Source organism: Cannabis sativa, chromosome 6 (genome assembly GCF_029168945.1).
Source record: "Cannabis sativa cultivar Pink pepper isolate KNU-18-1 chromosome 6, ASM2916894v1, whole genome shotgun sequence".
NCBI lineage: Eukaryota > Viridiplantae > Streptophyta > Magnoliopsida > Rosales > Cannabaceae > Cannabis > Cannabis sativa.
In genome coordinates, this window is record NC_083606.1 from 72,064,113 (window position 1) to 72,087,231 (window position 23,119).

Sequence of the window (23,119 nt, forward strand, 5' to 3'; positions counted from 1 at the left end):
TATCATTAAAATGGATTTTTAACAAAAACAGGGCCAATTGCATATATATCTTTATAATGAATTTTTATGGTACAATATCATAAAAATGATTGTCCTTGATCAAACTGTAATTGTTTTTTCATATATCTCAACAACAAGATCAAGGAATGAAGATGCTAAGCCAAGTCCTATACTTCTCTAAAATCAAAATTGTTGAGAGAAAACTCTCTATGCCAACTTACCAATAATTGCCACAAGAACATTCACCATTTCTAAAATGGTGAAATCTCTTCCCATCTCTGACAACAAGTTCCCTCTCCACTACTCTTGTCAAGAACTTGAAAAAGTTATGGCAATCACCACAGATTCTAAGATTCTTGAAGACTCTAATGGTGGCTCCTTGTGGAAGACTCAAGAGTCCAAATGCAACAGCAAGTTTCTCACTGTGAGTAGACAAAGCATACTCTTTATGCTCTTCACATTCAGTATCATGTAACACAAATTTTGTGTCTGGGACATATCCCAATTTTCTAATTTCAAGTCCTAATTTTTCTAAATACTTGTACACTGCTGTAACTCTGGGATGTGCAGTGTCATCAACCAAGAAAACATTGACTTTGTTCTCAACTTCAATCCAACTACAACCGGGTTCTTTCTTGATCCCTCTTCCTCTCATTAGTTGTCGAATTTTCGCCACATTTTCCCACTTGCCAACATTGGCATACATGTTTGATAAGAGCACGTAGGTTCCATCATGCTCTGGCCTCAGCTCGAAGAGTCGTTCTGCAGCTTCGATTCCCAAATCCATGTTCCCATGTGTTCGACAACCAGAAAGAAGCGATTCCCATACCGCCACACCTGGCTCGGTTGGCATTGAATCAATCAATTCTCTTGCTTCTGAGAAATTCCCAGCTCTACATAGCAAATCAATCATCCGGGCGTAGTGATCTTCACCTGGGGAAACACCGTAAGTGGTCAACATTGAATCAAAGTAACGGCGTCCTTCTTTGATCAGACCAGCATGGCTGCAGGCCGAAAGAATTGTGAGAAAAGTTATCCTATCTGGTTGAATATCTTCTTTTAACATCTGCTCGAAAAGTTCTAATGCTTGGCGACCACGACCGTGTTGTGCCAGCGCTGCAATCAGAGCATTCCATGAAACCGAATCCACATAAGGCATTGTAAGGAAAGCAAGCTCTGCAGCCTCAAAATCGCCACATCTTGCATACATAGTAATAAGCGCGTTTCCAGCCGAGAGGCTTGTATCATGACCCAACTGAATTACCTGAGCATGGAGTTGTCTTCCATTCTCCAATGCTCCAAGAACAGCACATGATATAACCGCCCCAGCGAATGCATAATCGCAGGGTTCAAATCCTTCTGATCTCATCTGGTTAAAAAGCTTTATAGCTTCTTCACCATATCCATTTTGTGCTAAAGCAGATATCATTATGGTCCATGTTAATAGATTCCTCTCTGGAATCTCATTAAAAAAGGATTTAGCATCCTCAATTCGCTTTGATTCAACATACCCGGATAAGATTGCATTCCATGAAACAACATCTCTTACAGACATTTTGTTGAAAATCTTTCTTGCTGTATCAATCTTACCACATTTATAATATAATGTAACCAATGCATTACTCACCGGCAATGAAAAAAATTCTGGTGTGAACTCTGCTTCTGTTCTTAAAATATAACCATGTATCTGTCTTCCAAGCTGAAAGAATCCACCATTTGCACAAGCACTAATGAAATGAGTGTAAGTGAAATCGTCCTGTGGAACACCTTTCGAAACCATCTTCCTATAAATCTGAATTGCCTCTTCAAACCGGCCATGGTGAACATAACCCGAAATTATGGCATTCCATACAATTCCCAGCTTTTCACTCATCCCATCAAGAAATTCTCTAGCTGCAACAAGGTCATTGCACCTCACATATCCGGTGATTATCGTCGTCCATGACAACTCATCCTTTTTCACCATGTCATCAAACAATCTCCTAGCCGAAAGCATCAGTGAAGCCGAAGACAAAGAGGAAGCTAGTGACGAAGATGCACACTTGACATAAACCGAAATCAACGAATTCAAAACCGAAGTAACAAAATACAATCCGAACTTCACAACCACGCAATGCATTTGTTGACACTGCCTTTCATCATCAACTACAAGTCCAAAAGCACTAAGAGCACTAGATAAAGTAAAATCATCAACCCCAACACCAACCCTCCTCATGTCATGAAATGTTTGAATAGCAGCAAAGCCATCATTGTTATGAGAACAACAAGTGATCATGGCATTGTAGAAAACAGTGTCTCTCATGGTCAATGGAGTAGCAAAGAACACTTCCCTTGCCAACTTAAGATTCCCAGCTACAGAGTAAGCTGCAATCATAGTCGTTCTAGAAATGATATCTGGTTTAGGAATTTGGTCGAACAGGTTGCGTGCATAAGTCAAATTTGATGATTTGCAGTATATGTCGATCAAACGGTTGAGGATATGGCCACGTAGACGAAACCCAGAAACGATTATGTGGGCATGGACGTGTTGAGCAAGAGATTCTGAAATGGGGTTTTGAAATCGGCAAAATTGCAACTGGGTTGCGTATCGATTGGCCAATTTTCCAACTTCCATGGCTGTTGTTCTGTTGTTCCCATAAGTATAATCAAAATAAAACTTAACTAAAATATAGAGCATTCTTATGGTATGCAGTGGTCTTTAGCCTTCCCAAATGTGTCGGACTGATTGGCACGATAGCGATATTGACACGTAGGAGGGTGCTAGGCACCAGTAGTGCCCTTTAGCATTTCTCTAAAATATAGCTAAACAATGCTCTTAACTCTTAAGCTTTTCGGGTTTGTTTATTGAAATTTAGGAACCAAGTTTATGGGGTTTAGGGTTTAGGAAATAATATTTCAAATTTAGAAGGTTCTATAATAATTATTAAGGAAATGTTTGGTTATTTTTTAATTTTTTTAAATCACACAAATAAAAATAGAATTTATTTTTGAAAAAAAAATATGTTTCGTGGAATTCATTTTTATTTATTTTTTTTCTTTAAATTAAGGAATAAGAAACTAATGTTAGAGAAAGTGGGTTGGGGTCCAAGGTTTGAGTTTGATTTGTGCTGAGATCGGAGTCTAGGTTCAAAGATCGAGGAGGGTTTCATGCTGAGGTCGAGGCTGGAGCCATGCTTGGATTCAGATCTAGAGTTCCAAATGGGGTCGAGATTGGGTTCGGGTCAGGTCCAGGTTTAGGGGACGAGGACAGGGTTCGAAACTGGGTTCAGGGCTCAATCCAATTCCAGGTTTAGGGGACGAGTTTGACTCATGTTCGTAGTCCGAGTTTAATTTCGGGTCCAATTCAGGGTTGGGGTGCAATCTAAGAGTCGGGTAAGAGTCCAATGTACAAGTCAAAACTAGAGTTTGGAGTCAAAATTTTAATGAAAAGAATACAAATAGATTATTATTAAGAAGAAAAATAATATTTAAATAAATTTTAAAAGTAATTTTATTTTTTTTCTTTTTACAAAATAAAAATAGTTTTATAAAATATGTGATTTAAAAATATTTTCACTTTTTAATTAAAAAAACATTAATAATAATAATAATAATAATAATAATAATAATAATAATAAATAAATAAATAAATAAATAAATAAAAGAATATTCTCAAATACATAACTAAAATACAAAAAAATATACATGAGATTAGGGATGAACATGTGGCGAAAAATCTGACCCCATTTTAATCCTCATCTCACCCTATCCTTACAAATTTTTTTATTGAGAATAGAGCGGGGCGTGACGAGAAATTTCTTAATATAAAAATAAAATTTATATTAAAAATTTAAACGTATAAAAATATTAAATTACATAAAAAATTAAAATACTACATATTATTTATAATTCAATATAATAATTATCATTCAAAATACAATTTAAATATTTATAAAAAAAAATACTAATATACAAAAGAATACAAACATAATTAAAAATATAAAATATTATTAAAAAGATAAAAAAAAAATTACATATATTAAGTGGAATTATCATTTAACATTTGATTTTTGTCCCCACAAGGTCCATCCCATAGAAAAAATGTGTATCCATACACATAATTGGAAATATATAATAATGACTTCATATGTGATAGGTATTAAGGTATTGGGTGTGAAACAGCCTTAGTGCCGTTTAGTATTTTTCTAGCCATTCATTTGATAATTGATAGTGCCAAGTAGCTACATAGAAACTACATAGAAAGATCTATTATGTGAAATTTCTTCCCTTGAAAGCATATTCCATAGAAAGTTAGATTAGAAACGTATTGAATGACTTAATTTGCTCTTGATTTATATATCTTTCTATATGGAGCATTATTATTCAGCATCATAAGTGGGCTTTAACACTTTTTATAAGTAGTATTGTACGATAAGTTAGTGATATTCTCAAAATTATTGTTTTAAGTTATATAAAATCTAATATTTTAATTACGCTAATAGTGGTATGATACTAAGTGGTTCTTTTTAGTAGTGTTGTAAGTTCATGCGTACCGTGACCCAACTCGTATTTATTTGTGCTTTTCAAAAAACAGAGTCTTAATGTACCACAGAAGAATATAGGTCGTACCGTGTAGTGCCAACATTTTTAAAAAGTAAGCCCAACACGACCCGTAGACCCGGTACTTTTGTGTCGTACTTTGCTCTTTCTGACCCATATTTCTTAAACATGTCAATCTATTTTTATATTCGGACTTAAATTCACGTTTTAATTTTTTATATATTTTTTTAAAAAATTACTAAATTATATGTATATTTCAAAATTTTAGTTATATTTATATAACTTTTGAACAATATTTTATAAATAATTATATACAAGAATTATTAACATCATTAGAATTTCAATATTTGCTTATAAATACTCAAATCTTTATATCACACCTTATAAATAAATTAATATATAATCTTAATTTTGTTTTAATATTTTTAATTATAGAATTAAAATATTTAATATTATATTTAAGTTTTACTATTATTTTAACTAATTTAATATGTTGTGCTGTACTTTTTAGATTTGTTGTGTGTTGTATTTTTTGGGTTAGTCTATTCGTGCTTATGTGTCGTGCTTTGCGTGCTTTTTATGCATTGTCGTGCTTAAAGCCATATTTTTTATGCCGTGATGTGCTAATTTGTAGCATTATACTGTGTGTCATGCTAAAATTCGTCTTTTTTCGTGCCTAATTTAAAAAATCTAACTTGTATTTACAACACTACATTTTAGCATTTCACTTTTATATCATAGCACATTCATGAGATAAGACTTTTCAAGATCCAATGCATCCTTTTTGACTAACGTGCATTGTTACATCTTTTTCCCCACTTAAATTCCTTTCATTTATTTTACATTTTAGTCCTTTTAAAAGACAATTCTACTTTGGTCTCATTCCATATATAAAAACACACAATGTAGTCCTTTACTCCTTTTTCCAATCTAAAAGCCAAGCTAGCTAGATATACACATAGCTCACTCCAATTTGTTCAATAAATTATAATTAATCACAAGAAAATGAAGAAGGGAGAATTGGTTTTCATTCCTCTTCCAGCTGCAGGTCACATAGTCTCATCATTAGAGATAGCAAAGCGCCTTGTTACTCAAGATAATCGTCTCTCAATCTCAATCCTCATCATCAAAATGCCAAACCTCAACCCTCCAACTACCCAATCTCTCCTTACATCCATCTCTGGTGTCGAACGCATCAACTTCATCGAAATTTCAGAACAACATACTAATAACAAACTCGATTCCAATCCTACTAATACTATCAAGTCCATGACTTCCTTCTTAGAAAGCATCAAACCCCAAGTTCAAGAAGCAATCAACAATCTCGTTAACTGCTTTTCAAACCAACCCAGCTCGCCTAAGCTAGCTGGGTTAGTCATCGACATGTTCTTCACGACCATGATCGACGTAGCTGATGAGTTTGGAATCCCTTCCTACGTGTTTTACACGTCAGGAGCTGGAATTCTCAAACTCATGGCTCACCTCGAAACCCTAAGTACTGAGCATAACAAAGATGTTACCAAATACAAAGATGAACAAGATGAAGAGCTTGTCATTCAAGGCTTCGTCAACCCAATTCCGGTCAAAGTCTTCCCAAAAATGGTGTTTGATAAGGTATCATGCCCTTTGTTTCTTAGTCAATATACAAATATGAGAAGAGCTAAGGGTATTTTAGTAAATTCGTTCATTGAATTAGAGTCAACAATAATTGATCTATTCCCTCCAATTTACTCGGTGGGACCCATAATAAATCCCAGCCCTAATCAAAGGGAGAAAGAAAATGAAAGCGTGATGACGTGGCTAGATAAGCAACCTCGATCTTCGGTAGTGTTCCTGTGCTTTGGGAGCATGGGAAGTTTTAGTGAGGAGCAAGTGAAAGAGATAGCCATTGGATTAGAACAAAGTGGGGTCCGATTTCTTTGGTCCTTAAGAAAAAAAGGCCAATCATTGAAATCAGAAGACTACACAGATTTCAACGAAGTTCTTCCAAGAGAGTTTTTTGATCGAACGGCTGAGATTGGAAAGGTCATTGGGTGGGCCTCACAAGTGAACATATTGGGTCATTCCTCAATTGGTGGATTCGTGTCACATTGTGGTTGGAACTCAATTCTAGAGAGTTTGTGGTTCGGTGTACCAATTGCCACGTGGCCTTTGTATGCGGAGCAAAAAGTCAACGCTTTTGTGGTTGTGAAAGAGTTGGAATTAGCGGTGGAGATTAAGTTGGATTATATGATGAGTGGTGAAGATGGGATGATGATTGTGAAGGGTGATGAAATTGAGGTGGGGATTAGAAAATTGATGGAACCTAATAATAATGTTATTAGGGAAAGAGTTAAGGAAATAAGCGAGAAAGGGAAGAAAGCCTTATTAGAAGGTGGGTCATCTTATTCTTGGCTGTCTCGTTTTGTAAATGATGTGATTGATAACATATGAAGTTAATTGTCATCACTATCCAAAAAAAAAAAGAGAATTGCTAAAGAGTACTGTTGGTGCCTAGTACTATCTTTAGTGTCATTCTGTTATTGCTGCAATTAAATAGCGGGTCCTATATAATTTAAGAAAATAAGTTTTAAGGAATATCGTTAACCAATTATAAAGTGACATTTATGGAAAGTGTTGGGCACCGCTATCCAATAGCAATGCTCACAAAAGAAATAAAAGTTGTTTGTTGGGTTGATTAGTGTCTAGTTGTGCCCTACAGGTTAGTAATATCTATATGAGACTTAATATTTAATGAGAATGTTAATTACAATTTTTTATCAATCTCTACGCTCGAAATTACATGTCGGAATATTTTTTTTTAATTTTTTTTATAGAGGTATTCATTATAGTTACAGTATTATCCCTGTAAATTTTTGAAAAAATCTTAATAGTTTATAATGCTGAAAACAGAGTTTTGATATTTTAGTTACTACGTGTGTTTACAAAAACTTCAAACGTATTTTTGGTACTGTAAATTATACAAAAAATTTTAAATTTTTACAGAGGTAATATTGTAAGCATAACGAACACCGTCATGAGAAAATATTAAAAAAAATATTTCAATATATATTTTTAGATACAGAAATAAACTAAAAACTTATAATAAAAAATTGATAACAGCACTCCTCATATCTAATTCATATCTTTTAATATTTATCTTCTTATGCATGGTTGTAGATTAGATTCGTGTATCTATTAGTCAAAATGGATTAAGAAAATATTAGTGCAATTATGATTATTTGTTCTTTATCGTTTGAAAAGTAAAGAAACATAAGTGGTGGATATATGTAGTAGTGTTATTTATTTATTTATTTATTTGATAATATAACATATCATTGAAGGTTTTTTCTTCTTGCAAATTGCAATTGTAGAATCGGATTTAACTATATAACTTTTATGAAACTTTCCTTTAAAATTACATTTATTACTAAAATAACCAAAAAAAAAAAAAAACAAATATTACAATAATTTGATGAAAACAGCATCGATTAAAAATAGTTTAATCGTTATATTACTAATAAAACACAATCAATAATTATGAAAAATACAAAACTACAAAAATAAAAACAATTGAGGAGTTCGTTTGGTACGCAATATTATATCGTATTGTATTGTATAGTATTATATTAAATTATATTTTATGTAATATTTTCATGCAAAAGTATATGTGGTATTGACTTTTATGGATACCTAAATATATAATAGTTTACGATATAAATTAAAATTTAACATAATATTATATAAAAATGTGATATATAATCCAATTTAATATAATACAATACAATACGACCTAATATAACGTCGCACTCCTGAAGAGTTATTAAAAACTACAAAAACAATTATTAAGACTTATGAAGACAGCAAAAACAAAATGAGAATGAGGGCTTTCACGTCCAATCCTAATCAGGGGCGGACCCACATTGTAGCGAGGGGGGGCAGTCGCCCCCCTGAAAAAAAATCGAGAAAAAAATGTATATGTATTTTAATTAGTTACAACATATATTTGTATTAAAATATGATATTTATAGACATAATAGTAACCTTGGTGTAATAGTTAAGGTAGTTGGTAAATAGATTAGAGGGTAAAGGTTCAAACCCCACTAACTACACTTTATATTTTCTTTTTAAATTTATTTACGCCCCCCTCACTTTAAATTCTGGGTCCGCCACTGATCCTAATGGTTATGTCTTATAAAATGTAATGAGAATGATTTCAAATAAAAAAAATTGGATTGGTTGAGCTCCTAGAAACCAAGGTGAAGGCTAGGAAAATTGGTGCCTTATACCTAAAGATGTTTCAATGTTGGTGTTTTACTAAAAATTTATATCATCATCATAATGGGAGAATTATAGTAGCTTGGAACTTGAAAAGTTTCAAGGTAGATGGTTCAAGTTAGGTTCTTCATTGTATTTTTTGTCCTCAGAATGGTAACAAGCTACTACTGTTTATGCTTTTAATCAGAGTCGGCCCTAGGCATAGGCGGGCTAGGCCCGTGCTTAGGGCTCACACTTTTCGGGGGTCCAAAATAAAAAAATAAAAAAAAATTATTAGGCTTTTATTTAAGTAAAATTAAGTGTATTATAAACAATAAATATTCATAGCTTAGTTGGTTGAGGTGTAAGTCATAATGTTCAAGATCATAGGTTCAAATCCCATAACACTCTTTTTTTGATATTTTTTTTAATGTATTTTTGAGGGCCCCAAAATTTATTTCGTCTTGGGCTCATATATTTTTAGGGCCGGCCCTGCTCTTAATGATAGTAAGGAGAGACAAAAACTTTGGGAAGATTTAGGCACCATTGCTAATGGCCCTAAATTGTTTTGTAGTGATTTCAATTGAGTGCTTTCTATGGAGGAGTGGTTGTATTATAAAGGGAATGCAAATGAAACGGTGTCGTTTTAGAATTGTGTTGCTTTATGTGGTCTTGAAGATGTGAAGTATAATTTTATGTAACGACCATGAGGTCTAAATTTTATCTATTTTAATATAACCTACGCTTGTTTTCAAAAAAAAAAAGATGTGAAGTATAATGATAATTTTTTCACATGGAATATTAAACAAGAAGGAAAGATTTTGGCAAATTGAAGATTGGCTAGAGAGACTTATACCACAACCGAAGTCACCTTAAAAGTGATTTTGTTCACCCCAACTATTCTTTCTATTTATCCAAGTATCAAAAATACTAAAGAGCCTTTTAGGTATTTTAACTATTGGGGAAACTTGATTACTTTTCAAGAGATAATTTTGGCTGGTTGGAGGAAAAATTAATAAACAAGAGATGCCTATGTACCATCTTATGTCAAATCTAAAGAATTTAAAGGCTAGTTTCAGGGAGTTGAATATAATGAGCAAAGGTGACTTGACTCTTCAGGAAAATGAAGCTTATAAAACTGTGATTGAAGCTTAGATCTCTCTTAGAGATCACCCGGGAAATGAAGATTTTATTGAACAAGCAAAAATGGCTCGATAGAGGTAGATGGATCTCCATGGGAACTATTTTCAATTTTTTAGTCAAAAAGCAAAGATGTCTTGGATAACACTTGGTGATGAAAATACTAAATTTTCTTTATGCTAGTATCAAACAAAGAAGATTGCAGAACACCATTTATTTTATTCAAAATGGAGATGGTACGCAAGATGTTATAAAAGCTTTCCTTGATTTTTATGGGAAGCTCTTGTGTTCGAAAATGGTGGTGAGGAAGTAGGTCCATAAAAGAATTGTTCAAACTGGTCCAAATGTGAGTATTGCTTGAAGCTTTGAATTTCTTGGAAAAGTTTGTGAAGTTAATAATGGTGTGTGTTACAATACCTAGATTTTCCTTTATGATGAATGGATCTTTATATGGTTTTCTTCAATCCTAGCGAGGTCTAAGGCAAGACGACCTGATGTCTCCTCTTCTTTTTGTAATAGGGATGGAGTATATTTCTCATATCCTTGCCAAGGTTGCTTTAAATGTTGATTTTTAGTTTTATCCTAGGTGTAAGCATTTAAAACTCCCTCACTTGATTTTTGCAGATGACTTCTTACTCTTTTGTAATGGTGATTACAAAGCAGCCACCCTTTTACTAAGGGGTTTTGAGCTTTTTTCAAGCACTTCGCGCTTGCTAGCAAATGTGGGCAAATCAACAGTTTTTGGAGCAGGTATGGATCTTCTTACTCTTTACATAATAGCTAATTTTTTTGGCTTTTCTTGTAGCAAACTTCCATTTAAATATTTGGGAATTAAAATCTGTTATGGGATGATTAGTAAGTTTGACTCTGATTGTTTAGTTAAAAAATGGATCCGTATTTGGAGTAGTAGAAATCTCTCTTATGTTGGCAGGGTTACTCTCATTAGTTCAGTCCTCTCTGATCTCAAATTGTCATCTTACCTAAAGATGTTATCCAAAAGATTGATCAAATATGTCAGAATTCGTTACGAAAATTACGCTACGAAAGTGCACGTATCAAGTAGTACTCACACAAGTGAGGCTGAACCCACAGAAATTGAAATTGATTACCACAAAACTAGACTTATGTTTCTATTTAGTTGAAAAATAGTCTTTGAGAGAAAATTATAAAGATTGACAGAAAATTAAAGAAAAAAAAAATATATGCAACTGTTATGAAACATTAAAAATCAGGACAGTATTTCCATGTACGTAACTCTATCTACATGTCTCTTCGTAATTTAATATGAATAAATTCACTATTAGAAATTTGGAAAACAACGAAAATATACTAGGATAAACATTTTACTATAATATTGATGTAATTTTTTGAGATTATACTTGAGTTGAATTATTTGGGAACTCCAGTTCAACTTTTTGAGATCTGTATTTTATGGATCTGAAAATTGAAGTCATAACATTAGTTATATGCAAATTAAATTAGATTTCTGGTTGAATTTTAATTTTATAGTAGTCAACCGTCAAAACTTATCAAATAACATTTTTCTTTTTAATTAATGGATGTTAATTTTTCTAACAGAAGATAGATCATGATGTACATATAATTAATTATGTATATAATTAAAGATGTTGTTACTTAATTATTAATTTAGATAATAATAATAAAAATTAAATCTAATTTAATTTAATTATATTTTTTTAAATATATAAAATTTTATTTAATTTTAAATTTATTTATCAAAAAATATATCTAACTAATTTTAAATAATATAACTAATAAACTTTTTATAAAATATAATTAATTAATTAAATTAACGTCTAATTCAAATTCAAATTAAGATACTTTATTATAAAAAATAATTATGTAATTTTATTGATACTTTTAAATAATTATTTAAGTCATATTTTAATGAATAAATTAAATTTAGATATTTAAAATTATTTTTTTTTTCAAAAAAAAAAAATAATTAATTGATTAATTTAAAGATATTAATTTTAATTGTTAACTTTATGAGAAAAATAATAAAAAAAAATTATATGGAATTTTCAATATTTTTTACGGGTTATTTTAATTTTATTTACATAAAATACGGTTTATACAGTTGTATATTTTTATGTTACACTCTTGTTATTTTGTTGTTGATTTTTTACTTTTGTATTTTATTTTGATGTTATTTTGATGTTATTTTTTTTGTGTTTTTATAAAATAACGTAAAAATATAAATATTTTATAAAAATTAATATTTTATGTATTTATCCGAAAATATAAACTATCAAATTCTCGTAGCTCTTTTGAAAAAACTTTACAAGAAACCTACCATATGTTACTGTTTTTAGATATATACCAACTTAATATACAAATTCATAATAATACATATATCTCTCATCACGCAACCCACAAAATGTTGCTCAATGAAATTTCCTAAAAGGAAGTATATCTATATAAGTGACCCATTTCTACACTTAAGTACACTATGTTAAGGGACCCAAATAATTTTTTAATAATAAGTAAAAATTCAAAATATCAATATACAAGAGGGGTATTTTTCATTTTTTAAACGCTTAAATAGAAAAGAAAAAAATAGATTAATTAGTATAAGACCAAATGATAAATTAATTTACATGTAATTATTATTTTTTATTAAAATAAATGAATGAACCTCCTCTACACCAATAATTGTTATTTACTATACATTTGTACGAAATATGTATAATTTATGACTAATTAATAGAGAACAAAATCATTTATCAAACGACAAAATAGTTTCAATCAACAAGCAACTTCCTAGAAAGACCATTAAACTCAAAAGAAATAATAACAAGACAAAACTCAAGACATTATTTGGAGACTAAAACAATAGCTCTCATACCTATAGAAATAGCCTTATATAGTGTAAACTTTAGTAAACAATTATAAAAAAAGTTAGCCAAAAAAACACAATAATCAAATCAATCAAACCTACCAATCATGCAAGACCCTCTTTTTTCATCTCCAAACTCACAAGATTTTCTTGAGAAACAAACACAAAAATATCGTGAAGAGCCTACTCATGATCAAAATGTGAAGAAAAAAAAAATAAGCAAAAGACTTCCTTTACTCCCTCTCATTTTTCTCATCTACTTCCAAGTCTCCGGAGGGCCATATGGCCAAGAATCTGTCGTGGGAGCGGCGGGGCCACTCTGTGCTATAGCCGGTTTCATCTTATTCCCCGCCCTATGGTCTATCCCAGAGGCACTCATCACTGCAGAGCTGGCCACCGCCTTTCCCAACAATGGCGGTTTTGTTGTGTGGTCCCACACAGCCTTTGGTCCCTTTTGGGGTTACCTAATGGGGTCATGGAAATTCCTTAGTGGAGTTGTAAACCTAGCTTTGTTCCCGGGTCTTTGTGTAGACTATGTAGACTCCATTGCTCCTTCTCTAAACCTAACCAAAACCCTAACTCGATACTCTGTTGTTTTCTTCTCAACAACAATTCTCTCTTTAATAAATTTCACTGGCTTACATGTTGTTGCCCACATCTCAATACCACTAGCTGGCCTATCCCTTTTACCATTTTTAGTATTGTCATTTGTAGCAATTCCCCAAATTGATCCGGGTAGATGGATTGTCATTTGGAATGAGAGTAACACACTTGGAAGGAATAAAGAGTGGAAAAATTACTTTCATGCCCTTTTTTGGAACCTAAATTGTTGGGATAGTGTTAGTACTTTAGTTGGTGAGATAAAAACACCTGAAGAAACCCTACCAAAAGCTCTATTATCATCCATGGGGCTAACTTCACTAGCTTACTTAGTCCCACTTCTAGCCACTACCGGTGCCATGAAACCCGACCCTGATGATTGGAAAGACGGCTACTACGCCGCCATAGGGGAAGAGCTCGCGGGCCCATGGCTCAAACGTCTGATCAAATCAGGTGCAGTCTTATCTGGGCTCGGTCTCTACCAAGCCCAGCTAAGTAGCTGCTCCTACCAGCTCCACGGGATGGCAGAGCTAGGGCTTTTACCGAAGTTTTTCGGGGCCCGCTCGGGCACATTTGATACCCCATGGGTTGGGATTATGGTTTCCACAATCATATCCCTTATGGTTGCGGCTTTTAGGTTTGAGAACATGAGGGTTTGTGTGAATTTCTTTTATAGTTTGGGGACATTGATGGAATTTGGTGCCTTTATTTACTTGAGAGTGAAATTTCCCAAAGCTGTTAGGCCTTTCAAGATTCCAATAGAGCTTAATGGGTTGATAGGAATGTGTTCAATTCCTTGTATTTTTCTATTGTTTGTGTTGTGTGCAGCTACTCCAGCTGTTTACTTTTTGAGTGTTGTGCTTACTTCATTTGGTGTTTTGTGGTACTTTGTGTTGAAGATGTTGAAAACCAATATGTGGCTTGAGTTCAACAACGTTAAAGCCCCCAAACTAATTATGGAGGAAGATTATCCAAGGTACATAATATATAATTATTTGTAATTTTTAATGTTTTTTTTTAACAATGAACATAATAATATGTGGAACAAAATATGTATCACTTTTTAAAATGATAATTCTCTATTTGAATAAATATAATTGATTGAAAAATGAAAATCAAGTTACTGTATAGTAAATTTTTTTTTTTACATATTTATGATGTATGTGGTCATTTCTAATTAGGTATAGAAGTTTTTGGATTATAAATAAGTATTTGAAATTTGAGGTGGTTTTAACTCATGTGAATTTTTTTATAGTACATGCACACAAAATATGTACAAATAATTTATTGGGATTTTTACATCACATATTGAAATTTCTAATTTTTTTACTGCGGAGTAATATTTTTTTCAAAAATACTGGGTACTGTGTTAAGTTTTTACGATTGTTTTTTAGTTATTCTACTGTTTTAATTGTTTTGTTTTGTTGTTTTACGATTGTTTTATAAAAAGACAGTATTTTTATAAAAAAAATTTGTGTGACAGTAAAATTATAAACTTTTGTTCAAAATCTAATATTTTTGTAAAAAAAATCCTAATTTATTTATATATTTTAGATTTTATACATAAAAAAAGGGTTAATTTAACAAATGCACAAAAATAACAAAAATAAGGTTTCGCGGAATTTTAAACATTTTTATGATTTTTTTGATTTTATTTACATAAAATTTGGTTGTTGAAATTTTGTTCATTTGTTGTTAATTTTTTGTTATATGTATGCTATTTTTTATTGTTATTTTCATGTTACTTTTATGTTATTTTCTTGTTGATTTTATGTTGTTTTCGTATTATTTTTTGGAAAACCGTAAAAATATAAAAAAAAACATTCTTTGAACGTAAAAATGTAAATATTTTACAAAAAATAGTGTCTTATGTAATTATTCTTAAAAAAAATATATATCTAATCATATTTTCAAAAATACCATATTTTAAATTTTTACCACTATCTACCAAAAAAATATTTGCTTTTTTTCCCCTAAAATCTCTCTTGAGTCTAGTATTTTCTTGCATATATTGATTCTCATATTGGAATATATTGTTTAAAGTATTCCTATACATGTGTGTGTGTGTATATATATATATATATATGCTCTAATTAATAACTTTTTTTTTTTTTTGTTTCCAGCTACTATGAAGAAATTGAGAAGAAATAAGAGGATGGTAACAAACGTTTACAGTCGTGTGTTTATGCAGTGACTTATTATTAAGTGTACAAGAAGGATCATTATATTATAGGTTGTAGAATATATGTTGTATTGATATATATATAAATATATATGTGTATGTACATATATAAGTGAAATCTTATATATTGTATAATTTCATTCTCATGTACTCCACTTCTACTGTAATGCTATTTGTGAGAAAATAAATTTATTAACAATATCTTTTTTCTAATCTGTATTTATAATTATAATTATGATGTGTAATTATTTTATGGACAATACACATAATAAATATTTATTAAGTGGGGTTTGAACTTAAAAGAGACAAAAGAAAAGAGAGAGAAAAGAAAATAAGTGCACTCCGATTGTATTTATTAGAGTCTAATTTTTTTTAGTCGTATCCATTATAGTTATTTAAGGTATCTGATAAAATTTTGAGAAATTTGGAAAAATTTAATACATCGAAAACAGTATTCAAAGAATCTGTTGCATTCGTGACTTTTTTATTTTATACATATGTATGAAATAGATGGTTTAAACATTGATTTCTATATTATAAATTATTCAAAATTTCTCAAAATTTTACAAAATATCTTAAATAACTATAACGTACACGATTATGAAAAAAATTTAGAATAAAAAAATCTTATAAATACCGAAACAGTTAAGAATTGCATCAGTACACCTATTTACAAAACACCAAAAATTATTTTACAATCATATTTAATTAATATATAATAAAAAAAAAAATTCTCAACTTCCCAAAAATCTTAGGGAATTTTACAAAAATACTGCTTTTGGACCAAAACTTTACATTTATACTGGGACACGGCAAAAACAACATTTATACTGCCCCAGCCCAATTTCATTACTTTTGTACTGCCCAAGCCCAACATCATTTCATTTCTACTGTGAACAGTAAAACACACGGGAAACAACCTTGTTCGTGTGTGGGGAGACGCCGGAGACGGAAATCACCAAGAAAAAACCATTAAATCCGGCGAAGAGTTTTTTGAAAAGGAATCAGAATTGAAGAACAAGACGTACAGAAAACTGTCCCAACAAAATAACAGAGGTAAACACAACAAACCCAAAAAATAATTTAATTCTTAAGAAACCAAAAAGAATTAAAAATAAAAAAAAAAACAAGATTTAGATCTGAAGTTTTAAACAAAAAAATGAAAACACAACTATGATATTCTTTAATTTATGATGCAAAAACATAAATGAGGGTTGTTCTATTGTTAATTTGACGTTTGTAACACAAAATGATTTCGAAAAAAAAAATCGATAAATTAGTACAATTATTCAAACACAACATCAGGGTTGTTCTAATGTTGTTTTGCGGTCAGTACTACAACAACATTCATACATATATGTATCAGACAAATATAATAATAAAAACTTAAAAAAAAATAATGGGTATTTCTCTTTGGTTGTTTTTGTGTTGTTTTATTGTTGTTATTTTATTTTTTTTGTTGTTTTTTTTTTTTTTGTTGTTTTGCTATTGTTTTATTGTTGTTGTACTATTGTTTTAACATTAAATAAGACCCTAGAATGACAGGTAATGGAACGTCTACCAGTACTCATCAAGAGCAATGGACAATGGAATGAAGATCACAATTATGTGAACTATGTGGCTAGTGGAGAATTCATACCAACAAAATGCAAGTATGAAGAGCTACTGCAAATACTGGTTACTTCATTGGGGTGCGAAAACACCAGCACAACACTACAAATACAGTACCAAGCTAAAGAAGGAATACCACCGATCAAAATATGCAACGATCGAAGCCTCTACTTTTACTTGGAATTGAAAATGAAGGAAACAGATTTCACGACATATCCACTATGTGTCAACCAGCAAAACAACAACACAACACCTGCTGCAACACCAAATTCGATATCCACAACAACACCGAATGAATATAATGTGGCAATGATCGAAAACAACACAACAACGCTTGAAAACAACATAACAACAACAGAATCATACACAACGGGACAGCAAACGGAAGAAGGGGAAAAGTCAGAAACAATAGAAGATGAGGAGGACAAATTCGACATAATTGACTATGCAAATGCGGTTCTTTGAAGAAATGGTAGAACAACTTGAAAACACCAGTAAAAAACTGGATCCAGAAATCGACATCAACAATGCAAAGTTAATAACAGACAAGCAACACCCCGAAGTGGAAAAAGGACAGGCATACAAAGACAAACAAATACCCAGATATATGAACTTCAAATATCGAATTTAACAAAAAAACAAAAAACCGCAAAAACAACAACAGATAAATAGTAAAATACCTTAACAGAAACAGGCGACTTAAGAAATTCAGAATCCAACTCAAAATCTGAGTCTGAATTTTCAACAACAGTTCAAGGTCTTTTTCCTCGAGTGTTCTTCGAAGGTCCAGCAATGGGTTTTCTTTTAACAGAAGGGGAAGTGGGGCTAGGAGGGTTCTCTTTCAGATTTTTTTTACCCATTTTTGATTTGGGTCTGGTTTTCTGCGATTGTTTTGTGGGTTTTGTAACTTTGGCCGGAGATGGTGATGAACGAGTAACGGCCATTATGAAGAACTATGAAGGTATTTATAGACAAAAATAATAAAAATGGGAGGGAAAATGAGAGGGAAGTTTAAGATAGTGGGATGGGATTTGAAATTTTTTAAAATGAAAAAACTACCCACTATTACAACCGTCTAAGCAAACTGAAAATGGGGAAGAAGATGAACAGTTGAGGTGAGAGAGATTACAAATTACAAAAATTAGATTCGAAAATAATAAAAAAAAAATAAAAGAAAAATACATAAATACAACACTTTTTGATCAGAACAAATAACCGTCAAATCAAAACAATTAATTTTTTTTTTTTTAAAAAAAAAAACGTGGCAAAACCCTATCGTGACAAGTGGCAATGAAAATCCCTTACACGGCTAAAGTTTAAAAGGCAGTAAACTGCCAAAAAAAAAAAACAGTATAAATGTTGTTTTTGCCGTGGAACAGTATAAATGTAATAAAATGGGAAAAATCAGTAGTGGGTGTAAATTTCCCAAATCTTATCCCAAAATTATCATGGTCTCCATCCTATTTCTTATTAAGAAAGAAAATCTTTATCAAAAGTCCCAATTGAGACGGGTACCTGTTTTGGCCATACTCACATCACATGAAATTTTCATCCCTAAATATGTTTTTTTTTGTTTTTTTTTTTTTAACAGACATCCCTAAATATGTTAATGACGTTTATTTATTTCCTTAGAATTTTCAAAAGAAAATAGAGGTATAATTAAAGTTTCTCTAAATTTTCAAGAGTATCCATATCATCATTTTTTTTAAAAAAATTTATGATTTTATTTTGAAAAATAATTTTATTTCATAAAATAGCAAAATAGTTATGTGTATTTTACTATTGGAGCATTTTTGTGAAAAAATTGTCAAACCTTTATACAGATGAGAGAAAGAATAAAAAATAATACTCTGATGATGATGCTCTTACATGTCTCTTAAAGGCAGACCCACATAAAGCTGAGGACATTCATCCCCTAAAAAATAAAAATAAAATAAAAAAAGAATGTAATAGACACCCCAAAATTGAATACATCAATGCACCACTTAAATTCTTAATAATTATTGGATGTAATATTAAGTGGAGTGTTGCACACAGAATATAATTCTTTTTCTCACACACGTTCCACTCTTCTATTTTATCAAAAAAAAAAAAATCCCACTCCCTTAACCACCAAATCTCTATTTTTTTGTTACCTAACCCACTTTTCTCTCCTACACTTTCTATTTCACTTTCTCACTGCATAAACTTGATTTCAAGGCTCATTTTTTAAAGTTGGTCAAGTTTTAAATTTCAAATGATCGCTTACTCTCAGCAACATTATTATTGAATTATCCATCAACAAATTATCTTTCATTAGCTGAACTCCCAATCTTTGAATAAATTGAAATAAGAATGAATCAAAATGAAATTACAAAAAAAAAATGCACTAATCTTCACCTTCACCGGAGAAGACGGTCTGGGCGGTGAAGAGAATGACTTCTCGTTTTCCCTAAACTAATTTTCCATTTTAATCATTTTTAATTATCCTTTTTAATACTTTATGTTTAGCACCAATGAAATAATAATTAAGGGTATATATGAATGCTTCTATATTGACCAAATCAACTAAATAATAATAATTAAGTGTCTATCAGTATATCCCACTTTGACTAATTCAAATCCAATTTTAATTCAATACACTACAATCTAAAATAACTTTCTAAAATTTTTATATGTGGACTAATTATACTGCAGAGTAGTGGAACTATTAATGAGTCTATTTTATGGGTGTCTATTAAAGAATTTCCCAATATTTATAATTAAATGTTATAGGAAATTCTACAATGCACCCCCTTAAAATGGATATATTGATGCACCTCTATCTGTTTTAGCATCCGAAATAATTTTTTAGTCAAATTTTTTCTCATGGTCATGTACGTTATAGTTATTTAATACATTCTGCAAAATTTTAAGAAATTTAGAAAGTTTAACACACCGAAAATTATGTTTAAACAGTGTGTTGCACGCGTGACTATTTTATTTATACGCGTGTAAAATAGATTGTTTGAACATTATTTTCTATATTGTAAATTATTCCGAATTTTTCAAAATTTTGTAGAATATCTTAAATAGCTATAACGTACATGAATATGAAAAAAAAAAATTAGACTAAAATTTTTTTCTGAATGCCAAAACAAGTTAAGGGTAGGGGTGAAAATCGGTCGGTTATGGTCGGTTTTTAAAATTTTATAACCGACCGGTCGGTTACGTTTTTTATTTTACGAAAACTGTAACCGACTGTTTAGAAATTATAACCGTATAAAACCGACCGTACGGTTTTTGGCGATTTTTGATTTGGCGGTTTTAGGCGGTTTTTGGTGGTTTTGACGGTTTTTTGGTTAAACTATTTTTTTATTTCAAAAACCGAAACCAAAACCGACCGCCAAATTCGGTGATGACGTGGAACCGAAAATTCGGTTACGGTCTGGTCGATTTGATGGTCGGTTTCGATTTTTTCAGTTTTTATGAACATCCCTGTGTATCGGTACATCTCTTTTAAGGGATGCATTATAAAATCACCCAATGTTAACAAAATATTAGTTTTGGTTCAATAGTTAAAGTACCTTATAGATGTCAAAGTTCAAATTCTAGTTTGGACATTTTTATTTTCAATTTTTAAAATTGATTTTTTTGGAGAAGAGTTGTCTTACAACTTAATCATTAAAACTAACAATTTTATTACGAATTATATTTAATATTATAATATTAGTTTTTAACACTATTATATTATGTAAAAAAACTAAATTACACTCTTTCTAACTAACAAAAAAAAAACCGGCAGATGCCTCCATTGACATGTCTATCTAGTTTTGAAGCTTCTTGATTAATTGTTGTAACTGTTCTTATCCATAGATATCATTTACAAAAGTCCAACCAAAACTAAAGGAACTTTCCATAAAAGCCTTCATCAAAGTTGTAAGTGTAACTAATATTATAGGACTCAACTCATATTAAATTGCACCATTAACAATAATACAACATAAAAATCATTTAACCATTTCTCCTACATATATATTCCAAATATTCATAGATCATGTACAATTTTCAATCACATCATTGATAAAACGATCCATAAAAGAGTAACTTGACCCACCTTTCAAAATTGCCATCTTACTCTTCTCACTCAAATCTTTTACCCTCTTCCTTATTTCACTACCCTGCTCCATCAAACATCTGATCCCACCCTCAATCACTTCACCTCTCACAACACACTCTTCATCACTCAATTCCCTATAGAAATAGCTCTTGTAATCCAATTTAATCTCAACCGCTAATCCTAACTCCTTCACCAATTGAAAAGCATTCAAATGTTGCTCCGAATAAACTGGCCACGTGGCAACCGGTACTCCGAACCATATACTCTCTAGTATCGAGTTCCAACCACAATGCGACACGAATCCTCCGATTGCGGGGTGGGCCAACACATTCGGCTGCGGGACCCACCCTGTCACTTTTCCTCTCTCGACCGTCCGATCGAAAAACTCTGAAGGAAGAAAATCTCTCGGATTAGAACACGTGTCCGGCGGAGACTTACGTAGGGACCACAAGAATCTAACTCCACTGTGGTCCAGCGCACGGGCGATCTCTTTCAGCTGAGCCTCACGGAAGCTTCCCATGCTCCCGAAACACAAGAACACTACCGAAGAAGAAGGTTGAGCGTCCAACCACTTGCTGACGTCAGCAAACTCGGTGGTCCCACACAGTGAAGAGAATCTAATAACGGGTCCCACGGGATAGAAAGGTGGAATTTTACTATCGGTTGAAAGAGCTTTGAGCGCGTGAGATTCAAGCTCGGTGAATGAATTTACAATTATACCCTTGGCTTCTCTAGTTCTTTTGGTGTGATCTAATAGCAAAGGAGCCCAATCTTTCAACACTAAAACTTCCGGTAATGACGTGGCAGGAACCGACTGAAGGAAACTCGGTACGGCGAACTCAGTGACGGAATCGTTCGCGAACTCAGTGGGATCGACGCCATTTTCGTCGCGGAGAGCTTGGAAATGGAAGAGGAGACCGAGATAAGCAGCCCCAGAAGCGTAGAAAACGTAACTAGGAACCCCAAACTCGTCAGCCACGTCCATCATCGCCGTACAGAACATATCGACGACGAATCCGGCGACCTGAGTTGACCGCGTTAACTCGGCCACGACGGATCTGACTAGAGGCTTTTGTGTTTCGATGAAGAGACTCTCCAACATGCCGGGATCGGTCTCGGCGGAGGAGTCGTAGCCGTCTTGCTTGGAAAGATCGATGAACTTGATTCGCTGTGATGATTCCGGTGCGGCGGCGAAGAGGTTTTCGGTGTAGGCAGCGAGCTCTGGCACGGAGATTGAAGTTAGAGTGGTGATGAGGACTGTGATGGAGAGACTTCGGTGATGGTTGGCTAGGGTTTTGGCCGTCTCCACCATCGGTATAACGTTTCCTATTCCGGACGGTAACGGAATAAAAATGAGTTCTTTATTATCTGGTTTGTTCATGTTTGTTTGGGAAAGATATTATATATTTATTATTGTGTAAGAGAAAGCTTGTGAGAGAGAGAGAGAGAAACAAAGAGATAGAGCTCTATTCCTGTCTCCGTCAATGGCAGTTGATGGTTGCCTGACTGGTTAGCAGATCAGGTAGCGAGAGAGAAAGATGGTGAGGGAGGCGGAAGGCAAAGGGTATTAGGTTTAGTATTTACTTTTATATTTTAGTGAATATTTAAAAAAATAAATAAATAAATAAAAAATGATTTATTTTTATTTTAAGTTAATTTATTCTTAATTTATTTTATGTTTAAATATTTATTTACCTGTACTAAATAAAGTGTATATTGTGTTAATCCATTGTGTACACATGCAAAGTCTAACATGAGCATCTCCATTCTCTAATGGGGCAACTGTTAGAAATATTATTTATATTGTAACTTTAAGAGGGAAATTTGACATTTTATGCTTAAAAAATGCACATAGTGTTATTTTATACACAGA

At 32.0% G+C, this 23,119-nt stretch overlaps 5 protein-coding genes across 5 annotated transcripts; 3 read left to right on the forward strand and 2 right to left on the reverse strand.

Annotated features, from left to right (window-relative positions):
* Positions 1-12: 12 nt before the first annotated feature.
* Positions 13-2,666, reverse strand: LOC133038931 (pentatricopeptide repeat-containing protein At1g25360-like). The gene has a single exon (XM_061117589.1). The coding sequence runs from the start codon at positions 2,612-2,614 to the stop codon at positions 218-220; it is 2,397 nt and encodes a 798-aa protein (XP_060973572.1). The 5' UTR covers positions 2,615-2,666; the 3' UTR covers positions 13-217.
* A 2,623-nt stretch (positions 2,667-5,289) lies between these two features.
* On the forward strand, positions 5,290-7,327 carry LOC115695872 (anthocyanidin 3-O-glucosyltransferase 2). The gene has a single exon (XM_030622964.2). The coding sequence runs from the start codon at positions 5,545-5,547 to the stop codon at positions 6,970-6,972; it is 1,428 nt and encodes a 475-aa protein (XP_030478824.2). The 5' UTR covers positions 5,290-5,544; the 3' UTR covers positions 6,973-7,327.
* Positions 7,328-12,814: 5,487 nt separating this feature from the next.
* On the forward strand, positions 12,815-15,770 carry LOC115695868 (probable polyamine transporter At3g13620). The gene is made up of 2 exons (XM_030622960.2): positions 12,815-14,351; positions 15,499-15,770. The coding sequence occupies exons 1-2, from the start codon at positions 12,883-12,885 to the stop codon at positions 15,524-15,526; spliced, it is 1,497 nt and encodes a 498-aa protein (XP_030478820.2). The 5' UTR covers positions 12,815-12,882; the 3' UTR covers positions 15,527-15,770.
* Positions 15,771-16,333: 563 nt separating this feature from the next.
* Positions 16,334-17,633, forward strand: LOC115711389 (uncharacterized). Its single transcript, XM_061118306.1, has 2 exons — positions 16,334-16,613; positions 17,103-17,633. Exon 2 carries the CDS (start codon positions 17,106-17,108, stop codon positions 17,631-17,633), a length of 528 nt encoding a protein of 175 aa, XP_060974289.1. The 5' UTR covers positions 16,334-16,613; positions 17,103-17,105.
* Positions 17,634-21,120: 3,487 nt separating this feature from the next.
* Positions 21,121-22,895, reverse strand: LOC115695871 (anthocyanidin 3-O-glucosyltransferase 2). Its single transcript, XM_030622963.2, has one exon. The coding sequence runs from the start codon at positions 22,625-22,627 to the stop codon at positions 21,182-21,184; it is 1,446 nt and encodes a 481-aa protein (XP_030478823.2). The 5' UTR covers positions 22,628-22,895; the 3' UTR covers positions 21,121-21,181.
* Between the last annotated feature and the right edge of the window lie 224 nt (positions 22,896-23,119).